This window comes from Heterodontus francisci, chromosome 9 (assembly GCF_036365525.1).
Source record: "Heterodontus francisci isolate sHetFra1 chromosome 9, sHetFra1.hap1, whole genome shotgun sequence".
Taxonomy (NCBI): domain Eukaryota; kingdom Metazoa; phylum Chordata; class Chondrichthyes; order Heterodontiformes; family Heterodontidae; genus Heterodontus; species Heterodontus francisci.
Window position 1 is genome coordinate 4282429 of NC_090379.1, and position 25356 is coordinate 4307784.

Genomic DNA, 25356 nt, shown 5'->3' on the forward strand with positions numbered 1-25356 from the left:
GAACAATTTTCACTTTGTTCTGTCAGTCTCACGGGTCAGACTCTCAGCAAAGCAAGCTTTATTATTTTCTAGGAATGTGCCTTAGAAGAGTGCCCCAAACTGCACAAGTGTGACATTTTTCCATTTCCTGCACTAGCACTTGTGTGGCTCTCTGCCTGGGATTCCCAATTTGAGCTGAATAAGGAGTATTTTCTATGCAATTCATCATGGCCCACTGACAACTGTCCAGAGATTGGAATACACTGGTCAGACCTCACCAGAATGCTGTGCACACCTTTGATCAGAAGGTGTCAATAGACCCTGGGACCCATGAGGTCCTGAATGGATTCCAGCAGGTTCTTGGGGTCATTATGCATTCATTTAGTGCTGGGCATAATACCTTCTACAAGAACAATGCCAGGAGAATTCTGCAGTGTACTGTATATGTTGCTTAGTTGGCAAGTAATTTCCAATTTTATATAAATCCTTATAGAGTGTCACTTGCCAATTTAATAAGGCCATTCAGCCCCTTGAGCCTGTTCTGCCATTCAGTTAGAATATGGTTGATCTGTACTTCATCTCAATTTACCTGACTTTGCTCCATATCCCTTGATACCCTCACCCAAGAAGAATCCATCAATCTCAGTCTTGGTAGCTCTAATTGACCCCCAGCATCCAAAGCCTTTTGGGGAAGAGAGATCTAGATTTCCACTACAACAATAACTTGCATTTATATAGTACCTTTGATTCAGTAAAACATCCCAGAGCATTTCACTGAATTGTCAAACAAAATCTGACACCAAGTCACATGAGGAGATATTAGGATAGATGACCAAAGGTTTGGTCAAAGAGGTAGAGTTTAAGGAACATCGTGAAAGGAGGAAAGAGGGGTAGAAATGTCAACTAGTTTAGGAAGGGAGTCCCAGACCTTAGTGCCGAGACAGCTGAAGGCACGGCCGCCAATGGTGCAGCGATTAAAATTGGGGATGCTCAGAGGCCAAAACGGCAGAGTGCAGAGGGACATCGGGATGGAGGAGGCTGCGTTGCACTGCCCTTTGTGTGAAGAAATGCTTCCTGATCTCAAGACTGACTCAAACTATAAGTTTGTGCCCGCACTTCCTTTACCTTACTGTAGCAGCGGATGAAGACCCCCAGCTGCTGTGCCAGGATGTGTCGACGCTCGGAGACAGGAAGCCGACGGCTGGGCAGCGTCATCGTCACCGACTGCTGGAGATTACTAGCTGCTCGCTTCAAGAACCTGATCACCAGCTCCTATTGGAGAAAGACACAATGGATTTTCCACTTGTATTCAGGGCCCAATCACCTTCTGGGAAACACATTACTGGCTATCTTTAACCTCCAATGAAAGAAGCCTCAATGCCAATATCACCACTCTTCGATTCCTACCCCTAAATCACTAAGCATCCTGGGATCAGGATTGGATGTTCCCTGCACACTCTTCCCCAAAATATTTAGTGATTTCCCAGTACACCATCAGAAAAAAATTGGAACCAACAAAACTGTTGCTGTTCTTGAATGAAAAACAATCACAGCAACCGCAGCAGTACAACATAACAGTGTGATCATTAGCTTGAAGATCTAATTTCATCTATAATCTTCTCTCTAATACCTTTGGGTTGCTTTGGAGACATTGGAGCTGTTGTTCATTGGAAACACATCTCGCTTCCCTCCTATATGCAGACAGGAAAAGTGGACAGTTGGACAAGTTATGAGGTGAGGAGTTGTACCCCAGCAGGAGTCAGAAGAGAAGGGGGAAACTGAAGGGTGGCAATTTTATTTTTAAAATCAGCAATTACTAAAGCTGCACAGACTGAGATTATCGGAACAGTAAGAAAATCAACAGGTTCAGAAGGTGTTCATAAACCACTTGATACTTTACTCCCCCGAATCTCTCTATATGATGCTGCCTTATGCACACTTCAAGCAGCCCAAGCTGAGTACGTAATCACTCCCAAACATCTCATTCTCTAGATAACCTCTAGGTCACAAATAAATGCAGGGAGCACACCGAAGTTCTCTGTATGATCATTCATGTAAATCCAAATCTCAAAAGTTATGTGGCAACTAATATTTAAGTTTCTTTTTCTGCTCAGCAATGCACATAGCCAGTTTCTGTGCTAACTCTTAACTCAAATCTCTAACCAGTCACAACGTGTTTACCATTTGCTCATCCTCCTCGCCAGTAGCCATGGTGGTTTCACTCTGGCCAGGACACTCCATCAGCAGGCGGAGCTGCACACGGTGCAGATAAGCAGAGAAGGCCAAGCGCGCCTGCACTTTACTGTGGAAACAGATCGAAGAGGAACACATTACTAACTTTAGGAACACCAGCAATGACATTAATATTTAACACCCTGTGAACTGTGTGCAGGGTTAACTGACTATTGGAAATGCACGAGTATTTAGTACCAACCTCAGATTGCCTCCTTGCTGTAACATCTCCAGAAGGTTAACCTTTGGTTGCTCTTTGCTTTGGATCCATGCTTGCCCCTGACTGAGTGCCCGTTTGCCAACAACCTCTCGCTTGGTGAGTTCTAGGGCTTTCTGCAGCCCCTCTCTGTTCGCTGTCAATCGTTCTGTCATTGGTGCCTTAGCCAGGGCTTGGCCAATGCAAGTGGGTAGAGCAGTTTCTGCTTCATCTTCTGACATTTCCTCCACATCCTCTGGTTCCTCCTCCCCTTCCTCACACTCTGCACCACCCAATGAAGCAACTGGGACTTTCTGTGAGAATCCTGAAATGGTAAAGAGTCGAAGTTACAGTTGTGAAATTGAAGGCAAGACTCAACAGAAATAAATTATTCTGATGTGTGTGTGCTTTTTATTTTCTTTGCATTTCAAATTTTTTCTTTCCCATTTGTCCCCATCTCTCCTGAAGGTGCTGACTCTCACTGGGGTACAGGTCCCCTCCTCTCCTGAAGGTGCTGACTCTCACTGGGGTACGGGTCCCCTCCTCTCCTGAAGGTGCTGACTCTCACTGGGGTACGGGTCCCCTCCTCTCCTGAAGGTGCTGACTCTCACTGGGGTACAGGTCCCCTCCTCTCCTGAAGGTGCTGACTCTCAATGGGGTACAGGTCCCCTCCTCTCCTGAAGGTGCTGACTCTCACTGGGGTACGGGTCCCCTCCTCTCCTGAAGGTGCTGACTCTCACTGGGGTACAGGTCCCCTCCTCTCCTGAAGGTGCTGACTCTCAACGGGGTACAGGTCCCCTCCTCTCCTGAAGGTGCTGACTCTCACTGGGGTACAGGTCCCCTCCTCTCCTGAAGGTGCTGACTCTCAATGGGGTACAGGTCCCCTCCTCTCCTGAAGGTGCTGACTCTCACTGGGGTACAGGTCCCCTCCTCTCCTGAAGGTGCTGACTCTCAATGGGGTACAGGTCCCCTCCTCTCCTGAAGGTGCTGACTCTCACTGGGGTACAGGTCCCTTCCTCTCCTGAAGGTGCTGACTCTCACTGGGGTACGGGTCCCCTCCTCTCCTGAAGGTGCTGACTCTCACTGGGGTATGGGTTCCCTCCTCTCCTGAAGGTGCTGACTCTCACTGGGGTACGGGTCCCCTCCTCTCCTGAAGGTGCTGACTCTCACTGGGGTACAGGTCCCTTCCTCTCCTGAAGGTGCTGACTCTCACTGGGGTACGGGTCCCCTCCTCTCCTGAAGGTGCTGACTCTCACTGGGGTATGGGTTCCCTCCTCTCCTGAAGGTGCTGACTCTCACTGGGGTACGGGTCCCCTCCTCTCCTGAAGATGCTGGCTCTTACTGGGCTACAGGTCCCCTCCTCTCCTGAAGATGCTGGCTCTTACTGGGCTACAGGTCCCCTCCTCTCCTGAAGGTGCTGACTCTCACTGGGATACAGTTGCACATAAAAAGTTGTTGGAATATTTCTGGAAGGCTTAATGAGGTTTGATATAAATTCGTCAAAGTTAACTGACCTGTGCTTTTTCCCCTCGCTGTTTGCGAGGCGGCTTGATTCTGTTTCCTTCTCCTTGCTTCCAGTGACAGAAGTTTCCTCTCATACTGTTGAACGTGTTTCTGAACTTCGACATGGAGAATCTCCAATCTGAAGAGTGAGTGACTGTTCTGCGTCACACCATTGCTGAGAGAGAATGAAGTGGGAAAAGAATAATGCAGCAACATTCATTCTAAAAAAACACAAAGTAATGATAAAAGGAACCATTTTACTTTGAGGACGAAAATTCTGCACTATTTTAATATAACAAATTAAACTACTCGGTGACAATAAACATCTGCGCTGATGTTAATCTGAGTTCTTTTTGCCTTCAGTCTGGTTCAGTAAATATACCGAGTCGGATGTGTAGGTAAAATCAATTACTTTATTTGCGCAGTCGCCAGCGGACTTACTCTGAGAACAGCGGCACTGACTCCACCAGAGTCTGTCTGGTCCCCCCCAGAGTAAGTAAAGTTTGTGATACAGGTACTACTGTTTATACATTAAGATTCATGCTACACCTCCTTGTTTAACCAATCAGTGTGGTACAATTCGACTTCACCCACGTGGTGACATGCAGTACATCTGTTACTGAGGTTACAATACACTCCATTCTCAATACATACTTGTTACTAATAAAATATTGTTTTGTACCAGCAAGATAAAAGAAAGCGGACAAGCAAGCTAATTAGCAAGAGCATAGGAATCATCAATAACCATGCTGGTCTCACTCCCTACATGGATCATGAGTCTGTCTCTACCTTGTGACAAGTAATTGCGGCGCATTCTGCTATCTCTATTAGGTGTACATTCCTGAGTGTTTCGTGCAGTCTGCAGCTACATCAAGTAGTGGCAGTTCACGAAGATAAGAGGGGCCTCACACTCCTTATCACTCACACAGGGATGGACATCATTTGATTCACATGAGTCCATTTGTTCCAACCCACAGGGAGTCATACAATCAGGCCATAAAGAACAGATGTCTTTGCAATTACCGGTGTCAGCTAATCTTCACAATCTCACACTTCCAGCTTTTACTTTTAACTATCTCATTGTGGTTTCTGCCACTTAAAATCAAAGCTCAGCAAAGCTACTATTTCTAACTTGGCTATATTTCCCATTAAGCATAGTGCCATGCCTTTCTGCTCACTTCCACACTGACCCTCAGACTGTCTGCAGTAATAGGGAACATCCAGCTCTTGTGCCAAACAACTTTTCATAGTTCTCAGCTCATACAGTGAGGTTAATGCTACAATAACAAAGCTATTCAAAGGGCAGAATCATCATTAGTACAGCACTAACACCAAAGTAATACAGAGCTATTAACCAAATATTATTACAGCATGAACCAGAGTGCAACAGTGCTATAAACCAGACATTATTGTAGCACCAATATGATCTTATATTATCAGTAACCTGCCATTATTACAATATTAATCTTGCTTTACAATAGCAACACACTATTACAGCACGATCATATTGCTACAATATTAGTTCCTCATTACTGTCGTACAATTAACCTGAAATTACAGTACTGTTAACTCCACATTACTGCAGTCCTATTGACCTTACATTCTTTATCTGTAAATTATAACAGTACTAACCCCACATAATTGCAGAACGATGAACCCAGTATAAATACAGCAATCACACTTTTTCTTTGGCCTCCTTATCTCGAGAGACAATGGGTAAGCGCCTGGAGGTGGTCAGTGGTGTGTGGAGCAGCGCCTGGAGTGGCTATAAAGGCCAATTCTAGAGTGACAGGCTCTTCCACAGGTGCTGCAGAAAAATTTGTTTGTCGGGGCTGTTACACAGTTGGCTCTCCCCTTGCGCTTCTGTCTTTTTTCCTGCCAACTGCTAAGTCTCTTCGACTCGCCACACTTTAGCCCCGCATTTATGGCTGCCCGCCAGCTCTGGCGAACGCTGGCAACTGACTCCCACGACTATCACACTATTACAGTACTAATCTGAAAGTATTACAGGACTATTCATCTGACATTACTGGGTTGCAACCCTATATTATTCAAGTACCATTACTTAAAACTATTACGACACTATTGACATTCTTTGCATAAAAGCAAAATACTGCAGATGCTGGAAATCTGAAATAAAAACAGAAAGTGCTGGAAATACTCAGCAGATCTGGGAGCATCTGTGGAGAGAGAAACAGAGTTAATGTTTCAGGTCTGTGACCTTTCATCGTGTTCTGATGAAACGTTAACTCTGTTTCTCTCTCCACAGATGCTGCCAGATCTGCTGAGTATTTCCAGCGCTTTGTTTTTATTTGACATTTTTTGCATCTTACATGGACATGTCTGATTGATGGTGTAAGAGTAAGTTCTATCCCATATCTGACTCATCTTTTATCTGACCTGGGAGTGTTTGATACCTGCCTTGACGTTCAGTGAATGGTGCAGGGAAGCTAATGAGAGAGAAAATTATCATTCAAAATCAAAAAATAGATACATGAGAGTGGGTGGCTGCCCTCTGCAAGTTTAGCAATTTAACCGAAGTGCCTTGCCACATTTTACGATACTAACCCAATTACTATCTAACTCATACAGGCACAAGTGAACACTCACCGAGATCTTGCTGAAGTAACAGGTTTCCTCATCCTGAAAACAGAAGTGGCATCAAATCAACTCAGAGAACTACGGAGGTAACAGCCAAAATCCGAAGCCAAAACAAACTGATACAATGGGTTGAATTTTATCACGGATCACAGTGGCGACACTGGAGGTAGGTGTTCTTTCTGTTTTTGAGTTAGGCGGCTGGCCAATTAAGTAGCGCGCGGCGCGGGGGCTGTCCAATCCAAGGCCCAAAGCAGCAACGTAGGCTGTGAGGTCGCTGTCAGCTGATGACGCAGCAGGTGCTGGCACCATATTTAAAGGGCTTTTTTTTATTCTTTCATGGGATGTGGGCGTCACTGGTAAGGCCAGCATTTGTTGCCCATCCCGCATTGCCCTTGACAACTGAGTGACTTGCTGTTTCAGAGGACAGTTAAGAGTCAACCACATTGGGTCGGAGTCACATGTTGGTCAGACCAGGGAAGGACAGATTTCCTTCAATAAAGGACATTAGCGAACCAGATGGGTTTTCACGAAAATCGATGACAGTCATGGTGCCATGACTGAGACCAGCTTTCAGTTCCAGATTTTTAATTATTGACTTTGAATTCCACCAGCTGCTTTGGTGGAATTTGAACCTGTGTCCCCAGGGCTTTAGGCTGGGCCACTGGATTACCAGTTCAGTGACATTACCACTACACCACTATCTCCCCTATTTTTAAAAGTCTGCCAGCCCTGCATTCGTTGCTGCCTGTACAAAAGTCTCCTTCCTGTTCCTGTTGCCTTGGGTTTTCCTATTCATACGAACATACGAATGACCAAGCAAGCCGGGATGGAGTTTGCAGAGGATGTCAGCAGCCATGGGGACACCAGCAGAACCTGGATCCAGTGTCACAAGTGCGTCAATTAGCTCATTTGGTCCTCCAAGGTGAGTACTCCATACCACTTTACTCTTTGGGGATTGTACGTGATAGCGCAAGACGACTGGCTTGGTGCCTAGGGAGCGACCACCCCATTGGTGTCAAGAGGGTCAGGCTGCAGCATATCCTGTCAGAGGTACGGCTGCGTCTCAGTGAGAGGTGCTCATCTGTCTGTGTTGACCCCCACAAGGTCCTTCAATGGCGGCCATACACAGGTGGTATCCCTGGGCCCCCACCAGTATGCGCATTGTGCTTGCCTGTGTGTGCAAAACAAGTCTCCCTTTTGTGCTTCCAGGAAAAGATGGCACACAACATTAAAGAGAGGACGAAGACCAGCAAAGGAGTCCCATACCTCCACGTCCTCACCCCCATGGAAGTGGCTGCCTTGGGAGGTGGCAGGCCATCAGGGTAGCCGCACAAACGCTGATCACGAGATGGGGGGGGTTGCCAACTCAAGAGGGTGAGTTAACGAGTAAGGGTGCATCTGGCACACAGAAGGCATAGTACCCATGTGAGCAACTTTGGACACTTGGAGCTCCACAACAAGCATGGCTGGGATGATGAAATGGGAAGCCCCGAACCATTACATGCTTATATTCTCTCGTGCAGGTCAGGGTCAGGCTGAGGCCAGAACACATCGAGAGACTAGGCGCCAGCCAGCCAGCTACCTCTGAGGAGAAGGAGGGATCCTTAGATGGTGCAGTGTCATATCACTCCCCTGCAACCTCCACCAGCACAGATAATATCGCGTCAGTGGGTATGCGCTCACAGTTATATTCAGGATCACAAGCTGGCGAGCACATCACGATGCACTCGAGCAGCTGACGGAGGCAGTGACAGCCGAGGCCACTGACAGTCGGAGGACTGTGGGAAGCCAGGCCATGCTGAGCCCCAGGCTGATGACATACCTCTGGAGTCGGCCGTGAAATGGCAACTGCTAAAGCTGCAGCAGGAGGTAATGGAACATCTGGCGGAGCTTCCAGAGGCAATGTGCATCCACGAGCAGACAATGGAGGAATTCACCAGGCAATGAGGGCTGCCGTGTCTCTGCGCACTTGGCTTCCTCCACTCAGAGAGCCAGATACAGCAGACCACTCAGTGGATGCCAGACATGCGCACAGACTTGCATGCCATCACCTTGACCATGAGCTCAATGCAGCAGTGACAAGATGAGAGGGGGACAAGGCGCCAGGTTTCTCCACTGGGTCCTCGTCCTTCTCAGGTAAGCAGGGAAGTACGAGTGTGCCTCACAAGCGAGGAGGTGCAGCTGCCTTCCGCTTCTGGAGACTCCTCTCAGGGTGCTCCTGGAGTGGACAGCAGCTCTTCAGCCACTCGGCCCCAAAAAGCCATGACAACTGGGGAGGGTCCTGCACCTGTGCAACAGCCCCTCAGCATGCCGAGGCCTTCCATTTATTGCCCATCCCTAACTGCCCTTGAACTGAGTGGCTTGCTAGGCCATTTCAGAGGGCATTAAGGGTCAACCACATTGCTGTGGGTCTGGAGTCACATGTAGGCCAGACTAGGTAAGGACAGCAGATTTTCTTCCCTAATGGATATTAGTGAAACAGATGGGTTTTTACAACAATCGAAAATGGCCACCATTAGACTAGCTTTTTTTTTAATTTCAGATTTTATTAATTGAATTCAAATTTCACCATCTTACGTGGTGGGATTCGAATGCATGTCCCCAAAGCATTAGCCTGGGCTCTAAATTACTAGTCCAGTGATATTATCAATATTGCACTGCCTCCCCCTAAGTTAAGAGCACCTAGCTGCACTTAGGTGGGGGGGGGGGGGGGGGTTCACAGGTGATTTAAATATCTAGATGTTGAGCTTCCTTTTTGATGTGCATCTTAGTAAATCTTTCACTCAATCTTGCTGCTTCTCATTCTAATTCTTGGTGCCCTGTGAGATCACATCTATACCTTTCTTCCCTGGAGTGGTGGACTAAGGCATGTCCATTCAGATCCTCAGACTTGCCACTGTTTGCTGTGCACATTGGCCCTGGGTGATGGAGTGCCAGATAAAAGAGGCGGCAGCAGGGCTAATTACAGGTAAGGTTTAATTGAAATGTTTCTGAAAGGGCAAAAGGATCACAGGAAACAGCTATGTGTTAGGGTGTCCCGAGCCTCCTTTGCCTAAATTTCATAGAGGTTGCTTATGGTCCTTATTGTTTGGTCAACTGGCTCCTCCATATCCTCATCTTCAGAGGAGGTATCTCGATCAATGATGTCCTCATTATTCAATGCCTCCCTCTTCTGCAGGGTTAGGTTGTGTAGTGCACGATCAGCGAGACCCTTGCTGGGGCATATATGGAAGGGCTCCACCAGATCAATCAAGGCACCTGACTTGCATCTTTAAGACAGCAATGGCCTGCTCGATGGTCACTCTAGTTGACAGGTGTCCTGGAAGCGTAGACATTGAGAGTCACGGTGATCCTCAAGACCACTGGTTTTGGGTCTTGGTTTGTCCTCCAGCATGGTGCAGAGATCAGTGACAGCCTCCCAGAACAGCCACACTCTTCGCTGACACTGCCGCACTCTTCGCTGATACTGCCGCTTGGACATTTGGAAAAAGTTCAGTCTCGGGCAGTCAACTCTCTCCTGGGCACAGGCTCTTCTGCACACACGTGGCTTTTGGCATGCCCCCACTACACCCTTCTGTGCTGTGCCCACCCCGAGGCTGGCTCTCTTCCTGGTCATGAGGTTGGTGATGTGCCCCTGCTGGTGCCTGAACCACCCTCTCTCTGAGCTGCCCCTCCTTCTCAACGCAGACATGGGGCCTGGGTAAATGAAGCCGATGGCAGGTGGCCTCTCTCAGAATCATAGGCCTTCTACCAGACAGAACACTCCCTTTCCCCCCAAACCTGTCCACGAATCCTCTCCATGGGGCAAGTGCCACTGCCCCTATGGGACCCTGGCCACATGGCCCCAATCTCCTGGCACCTTCCCCCCCCCCCCCACTACTGCTGACCTATGGCCGGTGACCTTTGTGTAGCACCCTCTTGACACCGCATGCTGGCTCTCCTGATGGCTTCGTTAGAGAACCAGGACTTATCCGCTACCTTGCCCTGCCCTGTGGCACTGCTGCTTTGTTTCACCAGGCGGGGCTCCGAAGCCCTGTGATCCCCGAGCACCACTGATAAAATCCAAATCACCCTGTAAAATTGGTGACCTGTACCCCAGTGAGAGTCAGCACCTTCAGGAGAGGAGGGAACCCGTACCCCAGTGAGAGTCAGCACCTTCAGGAGAGGAGGGAACCCGTACCCCAGTGAGAGTCAGCATCTTCAGGAGAGGAGGGGACCTGTACCCCAGTGAGAGTCAGCGTCTTCAGGAGAGGAGGTGACCTGTACCCCAGTGAGAGTCAGCATCTTCAGGAGAGGAGGGGACCTGTACCCCAGTGAGAGTCAGCGTCTTCAGGAGAGGAGGAGACCTATACTCCAGTGAGAGTCAGCACCTTCAGGAGAGGAGGGGACCCATATCCCGGTGAGAGTCAGCACCTTCAAGAGAGGAGGGGACCTGTACTCCAGTGAGAGTCAGAAGAGGGGTGGACCCGTACGTGAGAGAGTCAGTAAACAAATGAAGCAGTACATCAATCATCTATAAATACACTCCTCCTCCCAGCTATACCCTTACCTGCCTGTGAAAAGACCTGCCGCCAGCACATAGTTCAGGGTGGTTTTATGCTCCAGAAATTGCCTACAGAATCAAACACATACAGTGTTAGGGAGGTAGCAAGCTGGAATCTGAATTATCCTTTACAAAAACTAAAACTACACCTCTAATATCAAATCAATCACAGGACTAATGGGGTTTAATATTGCACCTTCATTTTTAACACCTGATGGGTCCCTCGCTAATTTCATTCTCTGGATGTGGGTGATGCTGGCAAGGCCAGCATTTATTGCCCATCTTTGGGGATGTGAGGTTTTTCCTGTAGCAACTTTTTTTTATGCAGCTCGTCCACGAGGGCACTTGAGGGAAATATACTTGCAGGGCTACAGGAATTGACCGGGGCAGTGGGACCGACTGGATTGCACCGCAGAGAGCAGGCATGGACTCGATGGGCTGAATGCCGTAAATTACTCTTTGACTGTATCATTTAGATTAGTGAATGGCTGACACAGCTACTTCGGAAGGCATTAAGAAGCCAACCATATGCAGTGGACTGGAGTCACAGGCAGGCAGGGTAGGGGTGACAGGCTGCCTTCCCTGGAGGGCATTAGTAAACTAGGCAGGTTATCCAAACAAGAACTCATAGCTGTAAACTTACAACATCAATTCTACCGCCAAGCTTCACCCAGGAGCAGCGCATGAGATGCATCGTTACCGCAGCCTTGTAATCAGGAAGAACGAAACCCATGACCATGACTCCACCACCGAACATCAAGCCACTGTTTCCTCATCTCCTCTGGAGATCGTCCCTCTACAGCTTCCGACCTCATAGTCCCGTAACCCCGAACAGCCTGCTTCTATCTTCTTCCTAAAATTCACAAACACGACTGTCCCGGTAGACCCATTGTTTCAGCCTGTTCCTGCCCCACTGAACTTATTTCCTCCTATCTTGATCCTATTTTTTCTCCCCCTTGTCCAGTCTCTTCTCACCTACATCCGTGGCTCTTCTGACGCCCATTGTCATTTTGACAGTTTCCAGTTTCCTGACCCTAACCGCCTCCTCTTTTCTACGGACGTCCAATCTCTCTACACCTCCGTCCCCCACAAGATGGTCTGAGGGCTCTCCACTTCTTACTGGAACAGAGGCCCAACCAGTCCCCACCCACCACCACCCTCCTCCGCCGAGCTGAACTTGTTCTCACATTGAACAACTTCTCCTTCCTCCAAACAAAAGGTGTTGCTATATGTACCCGTATGGGTCCTAGTTATGCCTGTATGTCAAACATTCCCTGTTCCAGTCCTACTCAGACCCCCTTCCCCAACTGTTTTTGCGCTACATTGATGACTGTATCGGTGCCACTTCCTGCTCTCGCCCCAAACTGGGAAACTGCAACAATTTTGCTTCCAATTTCCACCCTTCTCTTACCTTCACATGTTTCATCCCCGACATTTCCCTTCCCTTCCTCGACTTCTCTGTCTCCATCTCTGGGGATAGGCTGTCTACTAATATTCATTACAAGCCCACCGATTCCCACAGCTACCTCGACTACACTTCCTCATGCCCTACCTCCTGTAAGGATTCTATTGCATTCTCCCAGTTTCTCCGTCTCCAAACATCTGTTCTGATGATGCAACCTTCCACAACAGCGCTTCTGACATGTCTTCCTTTTTCCTAACCGAGGATTCCCCTGCACTGTGGTTGTGTCTGACCCATTTCCTGTACTTTTGCCCTCACCCCATCCCTTCCCGCCCAGAACTGCGACAGGGTTCCCCTTGTCCTCAATTTCCACCCCATTAGCCTCCACATCCAAAGGATCTTCCTCTGCCACTTCTGCCACCTCCAGCGTGATGCCACCACCAAACACATCTTCCCTTCCCCTCCGCTGTCAGCATTGCAAAGGGACTGTTTGCTCTGCAACATCTTGATCCATTCCTCCATCACCCCCGACACCCCTTTCCCATGGCACCTTCCCATGCAATCGCAGGAGGTGTAATACCTGCCCGTTTACCTCCTCTCTCCTCACTATCTAAGGCTCCAAACACTCCTTCCAGGTGAAGCAGCGATTTACTTCTATTTCTTTCAATTTAGTATACTGTATTCACTGCTCACAGTGCGGGCTCCTCTACACTGGGGAGACCAAATGCAGATTGGGTGACCGCTTTGCAGAACACCTCCGCTTGGTCCGTAAGCATGATCCCGAGCTTCCGGGTGCTTGTCATTTTAATTCACCACCCCCCCTTCTCTCATGCCAACATTTATGTCCTCGGCCTGCTGCAGTGTTCCAGTAAACATCAATGCAAGCTCAAGGAGCAGCATCTCATCTTCCGATTAGGCATTCTATAGGCTTCTGGACTCAATACTGAGTTCAATAATTTCAGATTATAAGCCCTATTATTTTTTTTTATCACCTGCTAGTCTTAAACTTGTTTTTCATGGGTTTGCTTTCATACAGAGCTGTTCATTATTCTGCCATTAGCACTCTCTATTGGCTAATGCTTTGTCTTTCGCTAGAATTATTTAGCACTCCATTTGCATTCTGTTCCATGACAACTGTCCCTCCCTCTCTCACTCCCCTCCGTCCTATCACAGTCCTTCTTTCTTGTTCTTCTTCCCCCGTCCTCCCTTTCGGTTGCTCAAATATTGTTACATTTCTAACTTTTGCCAGTTCTGATAAAGGATCACAGACCTGAAACATTAACTCTGTTTCTCTTTACTGCCAGATGCTGCCAGACCAGCTAAGTATTTCCAGCACTTTCTGTTCTCATTTCAGTATTTTGCTCTTAGAACAAAACCCATGCCATCAGTTTCAGCCATTTTGATGATTGAACCAATACATGAATGGACAAAGCTCCCTTTGAACTCATACTTGTGCATCCTCGGAGAACATGTACCTTTTCACCTTTAACACACTGGCGGATCTCCCCTTGCATTGCTCATGGATAGAAATTAAAATATATCTTTTCATTTTCCCATATTTTCCTCCCACAATATATTTGAATTGCTTTTCTTGACTCACCCATAAAGCTCCCAAGTATCAGCAGTCGGAAATATCCGTATAAATCCCCCTTTTCTCTCATTCTCTTCCATTGTACGGCGCACAACTTTGATCTGAAGGTAAAACAAAGCATCAGGAGTGACAAAAGCTGCAGATAAACAGTCAGCCCTCACAACCCCTTCATTCACCACAAAGCTCTTTGGAAGGAGATTCCAAGTTAGCCTGATCCATGTTTTCAAGGTGTTGACGGTGTCATGCCCAGTAAAGACATATCATGTTCCCACTCTTAACATACAAACTTTATTCAATGTGGAATCTTTAAAATTGACGTCTCCTTTAAAAAGTGGACAATGTGCTGCAAGCTGGCCACCGAAGGTCAGATGACCTGGTATTCAAACTGTCTCACTGTCTTGAAAGGACAAAAGGATACATTCCAGGCTAAGAGGTGTCGACTACACCAATCCTGGAATCATCAACCAACATTCTCAAATTGTTCTTCTGAGACAAAGAAGGTGTGAAGTAGCCACATTTTAACAGAATGATACTCATCCAGACAATGATAGATAGCCATGGATTCTACATCCTAGTCCATTGTGTGGTCACACCAAGGAAGAACGTCATGTGTCAACTAACAGAAATGCTAATATGATGAATTGTGGCCTTAAAAGGTAGCCCTTTGGAGAGAGAGGGAGAGATCAGAAGACAGTTCAGCCAGGGGCTGTGGAAGGATCCAGCCTGAACAAGAAGAAGCCCTTCTGCTTCAACTTGCTGTAGCAGAGAATTGAAAGTGACTGCCACCTCCAGTCTGAAATCTTAACCACCAGAAATCTACAGCACCTCACAATTTCAAGACAACAAACAACCCAGGCCTGCATATTTAAAATAGACTGTCTTACTTAGAAGATTCAACAAGTTTACCGTAAACCATGAACACATACCACACTTTGAACTCTTACCCTTAACCTTCTATCTATCTTCTTTTGAGAGTGCATGAGAGAGTGAATGCATGCATGAGTGGGAATGAATATTGCTCAATAAATAGTTAATCTTCAATTTTAAACCTGCAAAAAATATCACTGTTTATTTGGCAAGTGAAACACTCAGGAACTAACTCATCATTTTCAACAAAACACGACTGCAGTCAGTTGGGAAGTGAACAGTGGGAACCACCCACACCCCTTACCACCTGTTCGTAACAACAGGAATTAACAAAGCTGACCCAGGTAAATTATTCAAAGTGGGAAAGAGCTCAAATCCCAGGGGTCATGAGGAAAAAATGAGGGAGTAAGATTGATGGATTTTCGATAGGCAAGAGCATTAAGGATTACTGAAGTAAGGCGAGTAATTGGAGTTAAAATACAGATCAACTGAGACCATGATCTCATTGAATGGTGGAACAGGCTCAAGGGCTTCCTCTTGTCCTATGTCCCTAGAAGTAAGCATAAAGGAATCAAACTCTGGAATAAGTTACCAGGGAAAGTCAGTGAAGAAGACAGTGCAAATAGGATCAGGAGACAATTCAATCTGTTTGTGGAGAACGGGATTGAGGGATATGCAAAGAAGGGGGAGTTGAAGGATATGATGAGAGGGTGGGTAAGTGGAGTTGAGGGATACGGTAAGAGGGTGGGGTGGAGGGAATGGTGAGACGGGCTTAAGCAATAAGGTCTGTTCTTGGACTTAAACAATTACAGCAAAAGGTGGAGTCTTGTGAATCCTTCAATCTCACCAACTCGTCTTCCCACATCCCTCAATCCCTTGGCCTATTTGCAACACACAGTTGTCTCAATACCAATTATTTGAAATGGAAATGGTTTGTTATGCATAATATTTTTGACTGTTCCTGTTGCAAATGTAGCACCCAATTAGCACACAGCAAAATTCCGCCACTCCCAATGAAATAAACGACCAATTAATTATTACTGACGTTGATTGGGGAATACTGGCCAGGATACCTGGATAACTCCCCTGCTCTTCTTTGAATAGTGCCGTGGGATCTTGATGACCACCTGAACATTTAGATGCAGACTTGGTTTAATGCCTCCTCCAAAAGATGGCACCTCTGACAGTGCAGCACTCCCTCAGTACTGTACTGGAATGTCAACCTTGATTATGTCCTGGATTGGGGCACGAACCTACAATCTTCTGATTTAGGGGCAACTGGGATAAGCAGAGACACTTAAAATTTGCTTCTCTTCACGTACTAGTTGTTTGGCTGCTACCAGCACAAATCCATAGAGACTGCATCCAACTCCTAGCCTTTACTTCAACCTCTCACCTCCTCCACAGATAGTCGCAGAGTGCTTGATCCCGGTGCTCCTAGCAGCTTCTCCTTGCCGGTGGAAGTCTTGCCTTTTACCTCAGTGTCATTCGCTGACGTCGGTCGTAGCTGGCACTGTATGATTTTCAAAGACATGAGATGTTTAATGTAACACGATGAGGGTTCAAAGGTTACAAATTAGTACAACTCCCCCCCACCCCATTTATAACTATTGAGACTCAGTTTGTATAAAGTTGCCTTGGTGACACTGAGAAAATACATCATAAAAACTGTAACGTTGGTGCAAAACCCAACATGGCTTATGAAAATTAATAATGTCTGATTGATGACTATGCAATTCTGAATGTTTTAAAAAAAAATTCTTTCATGGGATGTGGGTGTCGCTGGCAAACCATCTCTAATTAACTTATGAAGGTGGTGGTGAGCTGCCTTCTTGAACCGCTGCAGTCCATGTGGTATAACCCACAGCGCTGTTAGGAAGGGAGTTCCAGTTTTTTGACCCAGCGATAGTGAAGGAATTACGAGATAGTTCCAAGTCAGGATGGTGAGTGGCTTAGAAGGAATGTGCAGGTGGTGGCAGTCTCATGTGTCTGCCGCCCTTGTTCCTCTGGGTGGTAGATGTTTTGATTTTGGAAGGTGCTGTCTAAGGAGGCTTGGTGAGCTGCTGCCGTGCACCTTGTATATGTTTCACATGCTGCCACTGGTGAGGGACTGAATGTTTAAGGTGGTGGATGGGGTGCTGATCAAACAGGCTGCTTCCTGGATAATGCTGTGTTGTTGGAGCGGCACCCATCCAGACAAGTGGAGAGTATTCCATCATACTCCTGACTTGTGCCTTGTAGATGGTGGACAGGCATTGGGGAGGCAGGAGCCGCAGAATTCCCAGCCTCTGACCAGCTCTTTTTAGATTAGATTAGATTAGAGATACAGCACTGAAACAGGCCCTTCAGCCCACCAAGTCTGTGCCGAACATCAACCACCCATTTATACTAATCCTACACTAATCCCATATTCCTACCAAACATCCCCACCTGTCCCTATATTTCCCTACCACCTACCTATACTAGTGACAATTTATAATGGCCAATTTACCTATCAACCTGCAAGTCTTTTGGCTTGTGGGAGGAAACCGGAGCACCCGGAGAAAACCCACGCAGACACAGGGAGAACTTGCAAACTCCACACAGGCAGTACCCGGAATCGAACCCGGGTCCCTGGAGCTGTGAGGCTGCAGTGCTAACCACTGCACCACTGTGCCCTCTTGTAGCCACAGTACTTATATCGCTGGTCCAGTTCAGTTTCTAGTTAATTGTAACCCCCCAGTATGTTGATAGTGGGAGATTCAGCGATGGTAATGGGGTTGAACGTCATGGGGAGATGGTTGAGATGATCATTGCCTGGCATTTGTGTGGCGCAAATGTAACTAGCCACTTATCACACAAGCCTGAATGTTGCCCAGGTCTTGCTGCATGGAGGCACGAACTGCTTCAGATTCTGAGGAGTTGCGAATGGTGAACATTGTGCAATCGTCAGTGAACATCCCCACTTCTGACCTTATGATGTCATTGAAGCAGCAGCTGAAAATGCTTAGGCCTAGGACACGACCCTGAGGAACTCCTGCAGTGATGTCCTGGAACTGAGATGACTGACCTCTAACATCTTCCTTTGTGCGAGGTATGACTCCAACTAATGAAGAGTTTTCCCCCAATGCCCATTGACTTCAATTTTGTTCCAGCTCCTTGTCAAGGGCAGTCACTCTCACCTTACCTCAGAATTCAGCTCTTGTGTCCATATTTGGACCAAAGCTAGTAATTCAAAAAACTCAGGTTGCCCAGCAGGTTAATCATGTGACTAGCTGCTTTGACCATGTCCTTTTGTGTATTTGGCCATCTTAGCAGTCAACCTGGAATGCGAGCTCCCCCACCTTCAACATCTGTTGATCAAAAGTCCATTGTGGGTTGAATGTGTCAGGGAATGGTCCTTTGTCCTTTCTAAACAAATATGCAAATGTCTTTCCAGCCAGGATCTGGCAACTTTTTTTTAAAGCAAGTTCTCTCTTCACTCCAGTAATAGTTTAACATCAATGTTCATGACAAAATTAATGTGCCTCATTCTTGGCAGGTGGGGGCCTAGCATGACACTTTGTATTACGTTTTCTCTCATGTACTCATTTACTTAAGAGAATACTGATATCCCCCTTGATTAAAAACAAAGTCTTGGGATTTCTGTGTAAGTTTTGTCACGTATTCTGCCTGTGATTACAGCACCGCATTCTGCTCCACCGAGCCCATCACATCAGGAATACTCCAAGTTTGATTTCCAAGCGAGACAGGGGTCAAGCTTGGTTCGCAGTCAAACAGCTCCTCCGCACCTTACAAGAAGAGCAGGCCCCGGAAACTGCAGAGTCACCTACTTCAGGAAAGGAATATGGCAGCAACAAGAAAAAAAAAATCAGAGATCAGGAGACTTTTTATTTTACAAAGGAGGAAAATGGTGTTCTGTTCTCCAGTATGGCCAGCAACAAAGGTGCCTTTGTTGGCATTGTAGCCATACGTCACAGTCTTATGCTTAGAATGCCTTGGTGAAGTTAAAGAGCAGGCAGCAAATGTGCTTTTCACCAAAGAGAAAGGCTCCCAACTGTAAATGAAACCGCACCTGTTCTTGCTCGTTGTTTTCTGTTTTAATGGGAGTCCAGCTCACAAAGGGGAGAGGCAAATGGCAGACTCACAAATCGGCAGTGAGCCAGGGATATTCAATCCTGCCACATACAAAGACTATGAATTTCTGCTGACTGAGCCCTCAGACTGTATATTTCATCACCATTAATTGGGCTGACTTCACACATTTTCTAAGCAGCAGTAGCTTGTGATCTCAAGTGATTATCGGTGTCGTTTTGCAAAGCATTCAAACCTTGAAACATGTTTCAATTTCACAGATCAGCGTGAAACGGTGACAGTCTGGCTTTTTGAAGTGGAATCAGGTTTAGATGGACAGTGTTTTAAAGAATTGAGCAATAACCTGATCTAATAAATGATGAGATGGAGTCAGCGCAGGAGATTTGTGAGTACAGTGGCCATTGCAAAGTGAAATCTTTCATTCCCTTTGTTTGCTTCAGTCCACCTCTCCCTTATATGGGAGAGTTTTTAAATTTATTCTTGGGGTGTTAGCGTCACTGGAAAGTTGCCCCAAGGTGCTGGTGGTGGGGCTTCCTCTTTGTAGTGGGCTGATACAACTGCAGAGGGCAGTTAAGAGTTAACCACGTTGGTGTGGGAATTAAATCACATATAGGCTAGTATGTGCTAAAATCAATAACAACTTGCATTTATATAGCACCTTTTACGCAGTAAAATACACAAGAGTGTTACAAACAATGAGCCACATAAGGAGATATTGGGAAGATGACTAAAAACTTGATCAAAGAAGTAAGTTTTAAGGAGCATCTTAAAGGAAGAAAGAGAGGTAGAGAGACTTAGAGAGGGATTCTATAGCTTGAGGCCTAGGCAGCTGAAGGTACTGCTGGCAATGATGGAGCGATTAAAATTAGGGAAGCCCAAGAGGCCAGAATTAGAGGAGCACAAAGATCTCAAAGAGTTGTAGGATTGGAGCAGATTACAGAGTTAAGGAGGGGTAAGGCCATTTAAAATGAAAATTTAGAAACTCAGGTATTGCTGGACCAGGAGCAAATGTAGGTCAACGAGTACAAGGGTGATGGGTGAACGGGACTTGGTGTGAATTAGGATACTGGCAGCAGAGTTTTGAATCAGTTCATGTTTATGGATGACGGAAGGTGCAAGGCCAACCTGGAGAGCATTGGAATTGTTAGGTGTAGAGGTAACAAAGGCATGGATGAGGGACATTAGTGAACCAGTTGCATTTTTATAACAATTGAACAGCTTGATGATCACTTACAGATGCATTTATGGGGAGGCTAGATAAGCATATCAGGGAGAAGGGTATAGAGGGTTATACTGGTAGAGTTAGATGAGCAAAGTCAAGGGGAAGCTCGAGTGGAGTGCAAACGCCAGCATGGACTGGTCAGGCCAAATGGCCTATTTCCGTGCTGTATATCCAATGTACTTTTACTGATAGCTGTCTGTACCCACAAACAGCGATATGATGAACTTCCCTGTTCTTCCTCAAATACTACCACAGAATCTGTTAAGTCTACCTCGGATTAATGTCTCATACATACAAACTAGGAGCAGGAGTAGGCTATTCGGCCCCTCGAGCCTGCTCCGCCATTCAATAAGATCATAGCTGATCCGTCTGTGTCTGTTTGAATTCCACACTCCCATCCACCCCTGATAACCTTTGATTCCCTTGCTAACAAGAATCTATCTACCTCCAGCTTAAAAATATTCAATGACCCCGCCTCCACCGTCTTCTGAGGCAGAGAGTTCCAAAGTCACACAACCCTCAGAGAAAAAATTTCTCCTCATCTCTGTCCTAAAAAGGCGACCCCTAATTTTAAAACAGTGCCCCCTAGTTCTGGACTCACCCACAAGAGGAAACATCCTTTCCACATCCACCTTGTCAAGACCATTCAGGATCTTATATTCTTCAATCAAATCTCCCCTCACTCTTCTAAACTCCAGTGAAAACATGCCCAGTCTGTCCAATCTTCCCTCAAAAGACAACCCGCTCATTCCAGGTATCAATCTAGTAAATCTCCTTTGAACCACCTCCAATGCATTTACATCCTTCCTTAAATAAGGAGACCAAAACTGCACACAGTTGGTCTCACCAATGCCCTGTAAAACTGAAGCATAACATCCTTATTTTTATTTTCAATTCCTCTCGTAATAAAGGATAACATTCCATTAGCCTTCTTTATTACTTGCTGTACCTGCCTACTAACTTTGTGTAACTCATGTACTAGAACACCTAAATCCTTCTGCATCTCGGAATTCTGCAGTTGTTCTCCATTTAAGTAATACTCTGCTTTTTTATTCTTCCTGCCAAAGTGAACAACTTCACATTTTCCCACATTATACTCCATCTACCAGATTTTTGCCCACTCAAAAATCGATTTCTGTCTTGAACATGCTCAATGATTGAGCTTCCACAGCCCTCTCAATATGGTAGATGTAGGAAGGATGTTCCCGATGGTGGAGGAGTCCAGAACCAGGGGTCATAGTCTGAGGATACTGGCTAAACCTTTCAGGACTGAGATGTGGAGAAATTTCTTCACCCAGAGAGTGGTGAGCCTGTGGAATTCGCTACCATAGAAAGCAGTTGAGGCCAAAACATTGAATGTTTTCAAAAAGAAGTTAGATATAGCTCTTGGGTGTAAAGGAATCACAGGGTATGGGATGAAAGCCGGAACAGGCTACTGAGTTGGATGATCAGCCATGATCATAACAAATGGCTGAGCAGGCTCGAAAGGTCAAATGGCCTACTCCTGCTCCTATTTTCTATGTTTCTATCACCTCTCACCCTTCTAAACGCCAATGAATACAGACCCAACCTGTGAAACCTTTCCTCCGAAGATAACCCTCTCATCCCAGGAATCTTCTCTGAACTGTTTGCATTGCAATATCCTTTCTTAAGTAAGGAGACCAAAACTGTACACAATACTCTAGATGTGGTCTCAACAATGCCCAATACAACTGTAGCAAAACATCTCTACTTTTATATTCTATTCCCCTTGCAATAAATGACATAATTGTATTTGCCTTCTTAATCATTTGCTGTACCTGCATACTAACTTTTTATGTTTAGTGTACTAGGACATCCAGATCCCTCTGCATCTCAGAGTTCTACAATCTCTCACCATTTAAATAATATGTTGCTTTTCTAATGTGGGAAAGTTCACACTTTCCCACATTATACTCCATCTGCCAAATCTTTGTCCATTCACTTAACCTATCTATATTGTTACGGCCAAGGCAGGAGGAGTGCACTGTTTATTCTAGTTCCACTTCTCCACAGGTCACAACATAAATTTTTTCCCCAATTACCGATATGGTCAATCATAGACTCTATTTTTATCCCAGAGTAAAACACACCAACCAGGTTTCTTTAAAAAACAGAATTATCAGTTTATTATAAAACAAGTCTTAACCAGCAATGAAGCAAAAATACAGATCGAAATATAAAAGTTCCCTTTTTACCTTAGCCCCTCTCACACATACATATACCGATTAACCGTAAAAAATGAAGAGATTTACTCTTTAGAGCACTAATTACAAAAAAAACAGAAAAAGAATACGTTGACCAAAATACTTGCAAGTTCTTGAAGAAAAAGAGAAGATATGAAAAGATGTCTGAAGTCCTTTGCTGGTTTGGTGTCCCAAATACGTATAGACGGCTGTCACTGGGATCTTCCTGGAACAGTTCTTGACAGGCGACGTTGAAGATCAGTTTGGGCAGGCTTTCCAGGAAAAATGCAGTAACAGCGGTTTCAGGCAGTTTCTTATACTTGCTTCTCAGCTTCTCAAGAGATGGAAAACTGGCAGGCTTTTTCCAAAGAGCTGGAACAGACTGAGCTGGGGATGTGCACCCTTGGCAAGTTTCTCCAACTATCTTTTCAAATCACTGTCTATATCCCAACTCTCTGTCCAAAGCGAAACCAAAACTAATGTCACAAGAATCAAGCCTCCTGATCCCTATAAACCTTGACCTGTCACTTCTTTGTAAACAACTTTTCCCAAGTCAAAAACAACCCCCACTGGGTAATTATTTGAATCAAGTAAAACTTGTAAAAAAAAATCCATGGACTCCTTTTCAGTTTTAAAACATAAATCTTCAAAATTTAACAAAAAAAAGGAAGCAATCAGAACAATATCCCTTTGCAGACTCCTTATGTCCTCTTCACAACTTAATCTCCTACCTATCTTTGTGTCATAAATTTAGCAACCATACATTCTGTCCCTTCATCCAAGTCATTGATACAGATTGTAAATAATTGCAGTCCCAGCACTGATCCCTGTGGCACTCCACTAGTTAGAGCTTGCCAACCTGAAAACAACTACTTTATGCCTACACTCTGTTTCCTGTTAGCTAACCAATCCTCTATCCATGCAAATCTGTTACCCCCTATACCATGGGCTTTTATTTTGTTTAGTAACCTTTGATGTGGCACCTTGTCAAATGCCTTCTGGAAATCCAAGTACACCACATCCACAGGTTTCCCTTTATTCACATTGCTTGTTACTTCCTCAAAGAACTCTAATAAATTAGTTAAACATGATTTCCCTTTCACAAAACCATGTTGACTCTGTCTGATTATATTAAGATTTTCTAAATGACCTGCTATAACCTCCTTAATAATAGATTCCAGCATTTTCCCTATGAGAGATGTTAAGCTAACTAGCCTGGAGTTTCTTGCTTTCTGTCTTCCTCCTTTGTTGAATAGCAGAGTTACATTTGCTATATTCCAATCTGATAGGACCTTTCCAGAATCTAGGGAATTTTGGAAAATTAAAACCAATACATCCACTATCTCAGCAGCCACTTCCTTTAAGACCCTAGAATGGAGTCCATCAGGACCTGGGTACTTGTCAGCTTTTAGTTCTGATGATTTTCTCAGTACTCTTTCCCTGGTGATGATAATTGTTTTAGGTTCCTCCCTTCCTTTCAACTCTTGATTCACCGCCAACTGTGCAGCATCTCTTCAGGACTGCTCAAATCCTCGAATGGGACTTCAGCCCACAACCTGTTGTCTCAGAGGTAAGAGCACTACCAATTCAGCCAAGGTTTATACTTAAATTAGTCACTGACCCTTTGCTCTAAGATGCAGGATAGCACATGCTTTATGCTTTAACAGACAATGTTTTACCAGAGCTTTGTGGGACTTTGGCCGAGTGCTGACATCGAAACCGCTCTTCCCTGGTCTGCCTTGTCGTATTATTGGATTCTGACAGACAAATCCTATTGATGCAAAAGAAATTGGAGATTACTTTCAAATAAATTAAATTCGTCAATCTTCAGATTAGGAAGGAATTCCTTTCCTCCCCCTTCAAACATTCACCACTTTATCATTTGCACTACATACCTTGCATGAGTAGGAGGAAGATACTTGGAGAGACTATAATCAGCATTATCCGAAAACACATCATCAGGTTCCACATGTATGCTGAGCACACTGAGCTCTCCCTCACCTCTATCTCTCTCAACTCCCCCACTGTCTCTAATTTATCAGACTGCTGCAACATCCTGTAGTGGGTGGGCAGAAATTTCCCCAAACTAAACACAGACAATGGCTTCAGTCTTCCCTTTGATCCCACCACAAACTCTCTCTCCTAGCCACTGACCCTCCAGTGCACTACTGAGGAAATGCTGCACTTTTGGAGGTGCCGTCTTTTGGATGAAACTTTAAACAGAGGCCCCGTCTTCCCTCTTGGTTGCATGACCTCCCATCTTCATAAACTTGAGCTCATTCAAAACTGCCCATATCCTAACTGGCACCAGGTCCTGTTCATTCATCACCTCTGTGCTTGCTGACCTACACTGGCTCCCGGTCCAATAATACTTCCAATTTTAAAATTCTCATCCTTATTTTCAAATCTTTCCATGGCTTTACTCCACCCTATATCTGTAACCTCCTCCAGAACTACAACCCTCTAAGATCTCTGCACTTCTGGCCTCTTGCGCATCGTTTATTTCATTGGTGGCCCTGCCTCCAGTTGCCTCAGCCCTAAGCTCTGGAATTCACTCAAGACTTCTTCGTCTTCTCCCTCTCTCTTTTTTTTTTAAAGACACTCCTTAAAAGTTTTTGGTCATCTGACCTGATCTTCTTTGTGAAGTGCCTTGAGATGTTTTCCATGTTACAGGTGCTATACCGCCTTCACCCACTATGCTCCTGCTCGTTAGAGCTCTGTCCTCAAACTACTTTGCCTCATTATCTCTCTCCCTCCATCCCTTCTAAAGTGCCAGAGACAATGAGACAGCATGTTCTCCAACTGGACATCGGGAAGATAGGAGCTCATTGTGTTCGGCTCCCAACAAAAACTCTATGGTTTTTTCCCCCAACTCCAAACCTCTGTCCAGCTGCTCATTCAGATTGAGCCAGAAGGTGTCTTACTTTAGGGTGTCCTTTTAA

General features: G+C 45.6%; 1 protein-coding gene across 11 annotated transcripts in view; it reads right to left on the minus strand.

Annotated features, from left to right (window-relative positions):
* Positions 1 to 25356, minus strand: part of ttll5 (tubulin tyrosine ligase-like family, member 5) — a 432290-nt gene that overhangs the window by 228570 nt on the left and 178364 nt on the right. For all 11 annotated transcript variants that reach the window (XR_010975642.1, XM_068038454.1, XM_068038450.1 and 8 more), the window contains 9 exons: positions 24094 to 24185; positions 16311 to 16427; positions 14057 to 14148; positions 11061 to 11123; positions 6521 to 6553; positions 3922 to 4085; positions 2414 to 2732; positions 2161 to 2281; positions 1105 to 1251 (listed from right to left, as the gene is read on the minus strand). Coding sequence is in view for 10 of the 11 variants with exons in the window: in XM_068038454.1 (XP_067894555.1) it covers positions 1105 to 1251; positions 2161 to 2281; positions 2414 to 2732; positions 3922 to 4085; positions 6521 to 6553; positions 11061 to 11123; positions 14057 to 14148; positions 16311 to 16427; positions 24094 to 24185 (1148 nt within the window). In the remaining variant the exon portion in view is untranslated. The remainder of the gene's footprint in view (positions 1 to 1104; positions 1252 to 2160; positions 2282 to 2413; positions 2733 to 3921; positions 4086 to 6520; positions 6554 to 11060; positions 11124 to 14056; positions 14149 to 16310; positions 16428 to 24093; positions 24186 to 25356) is intronic.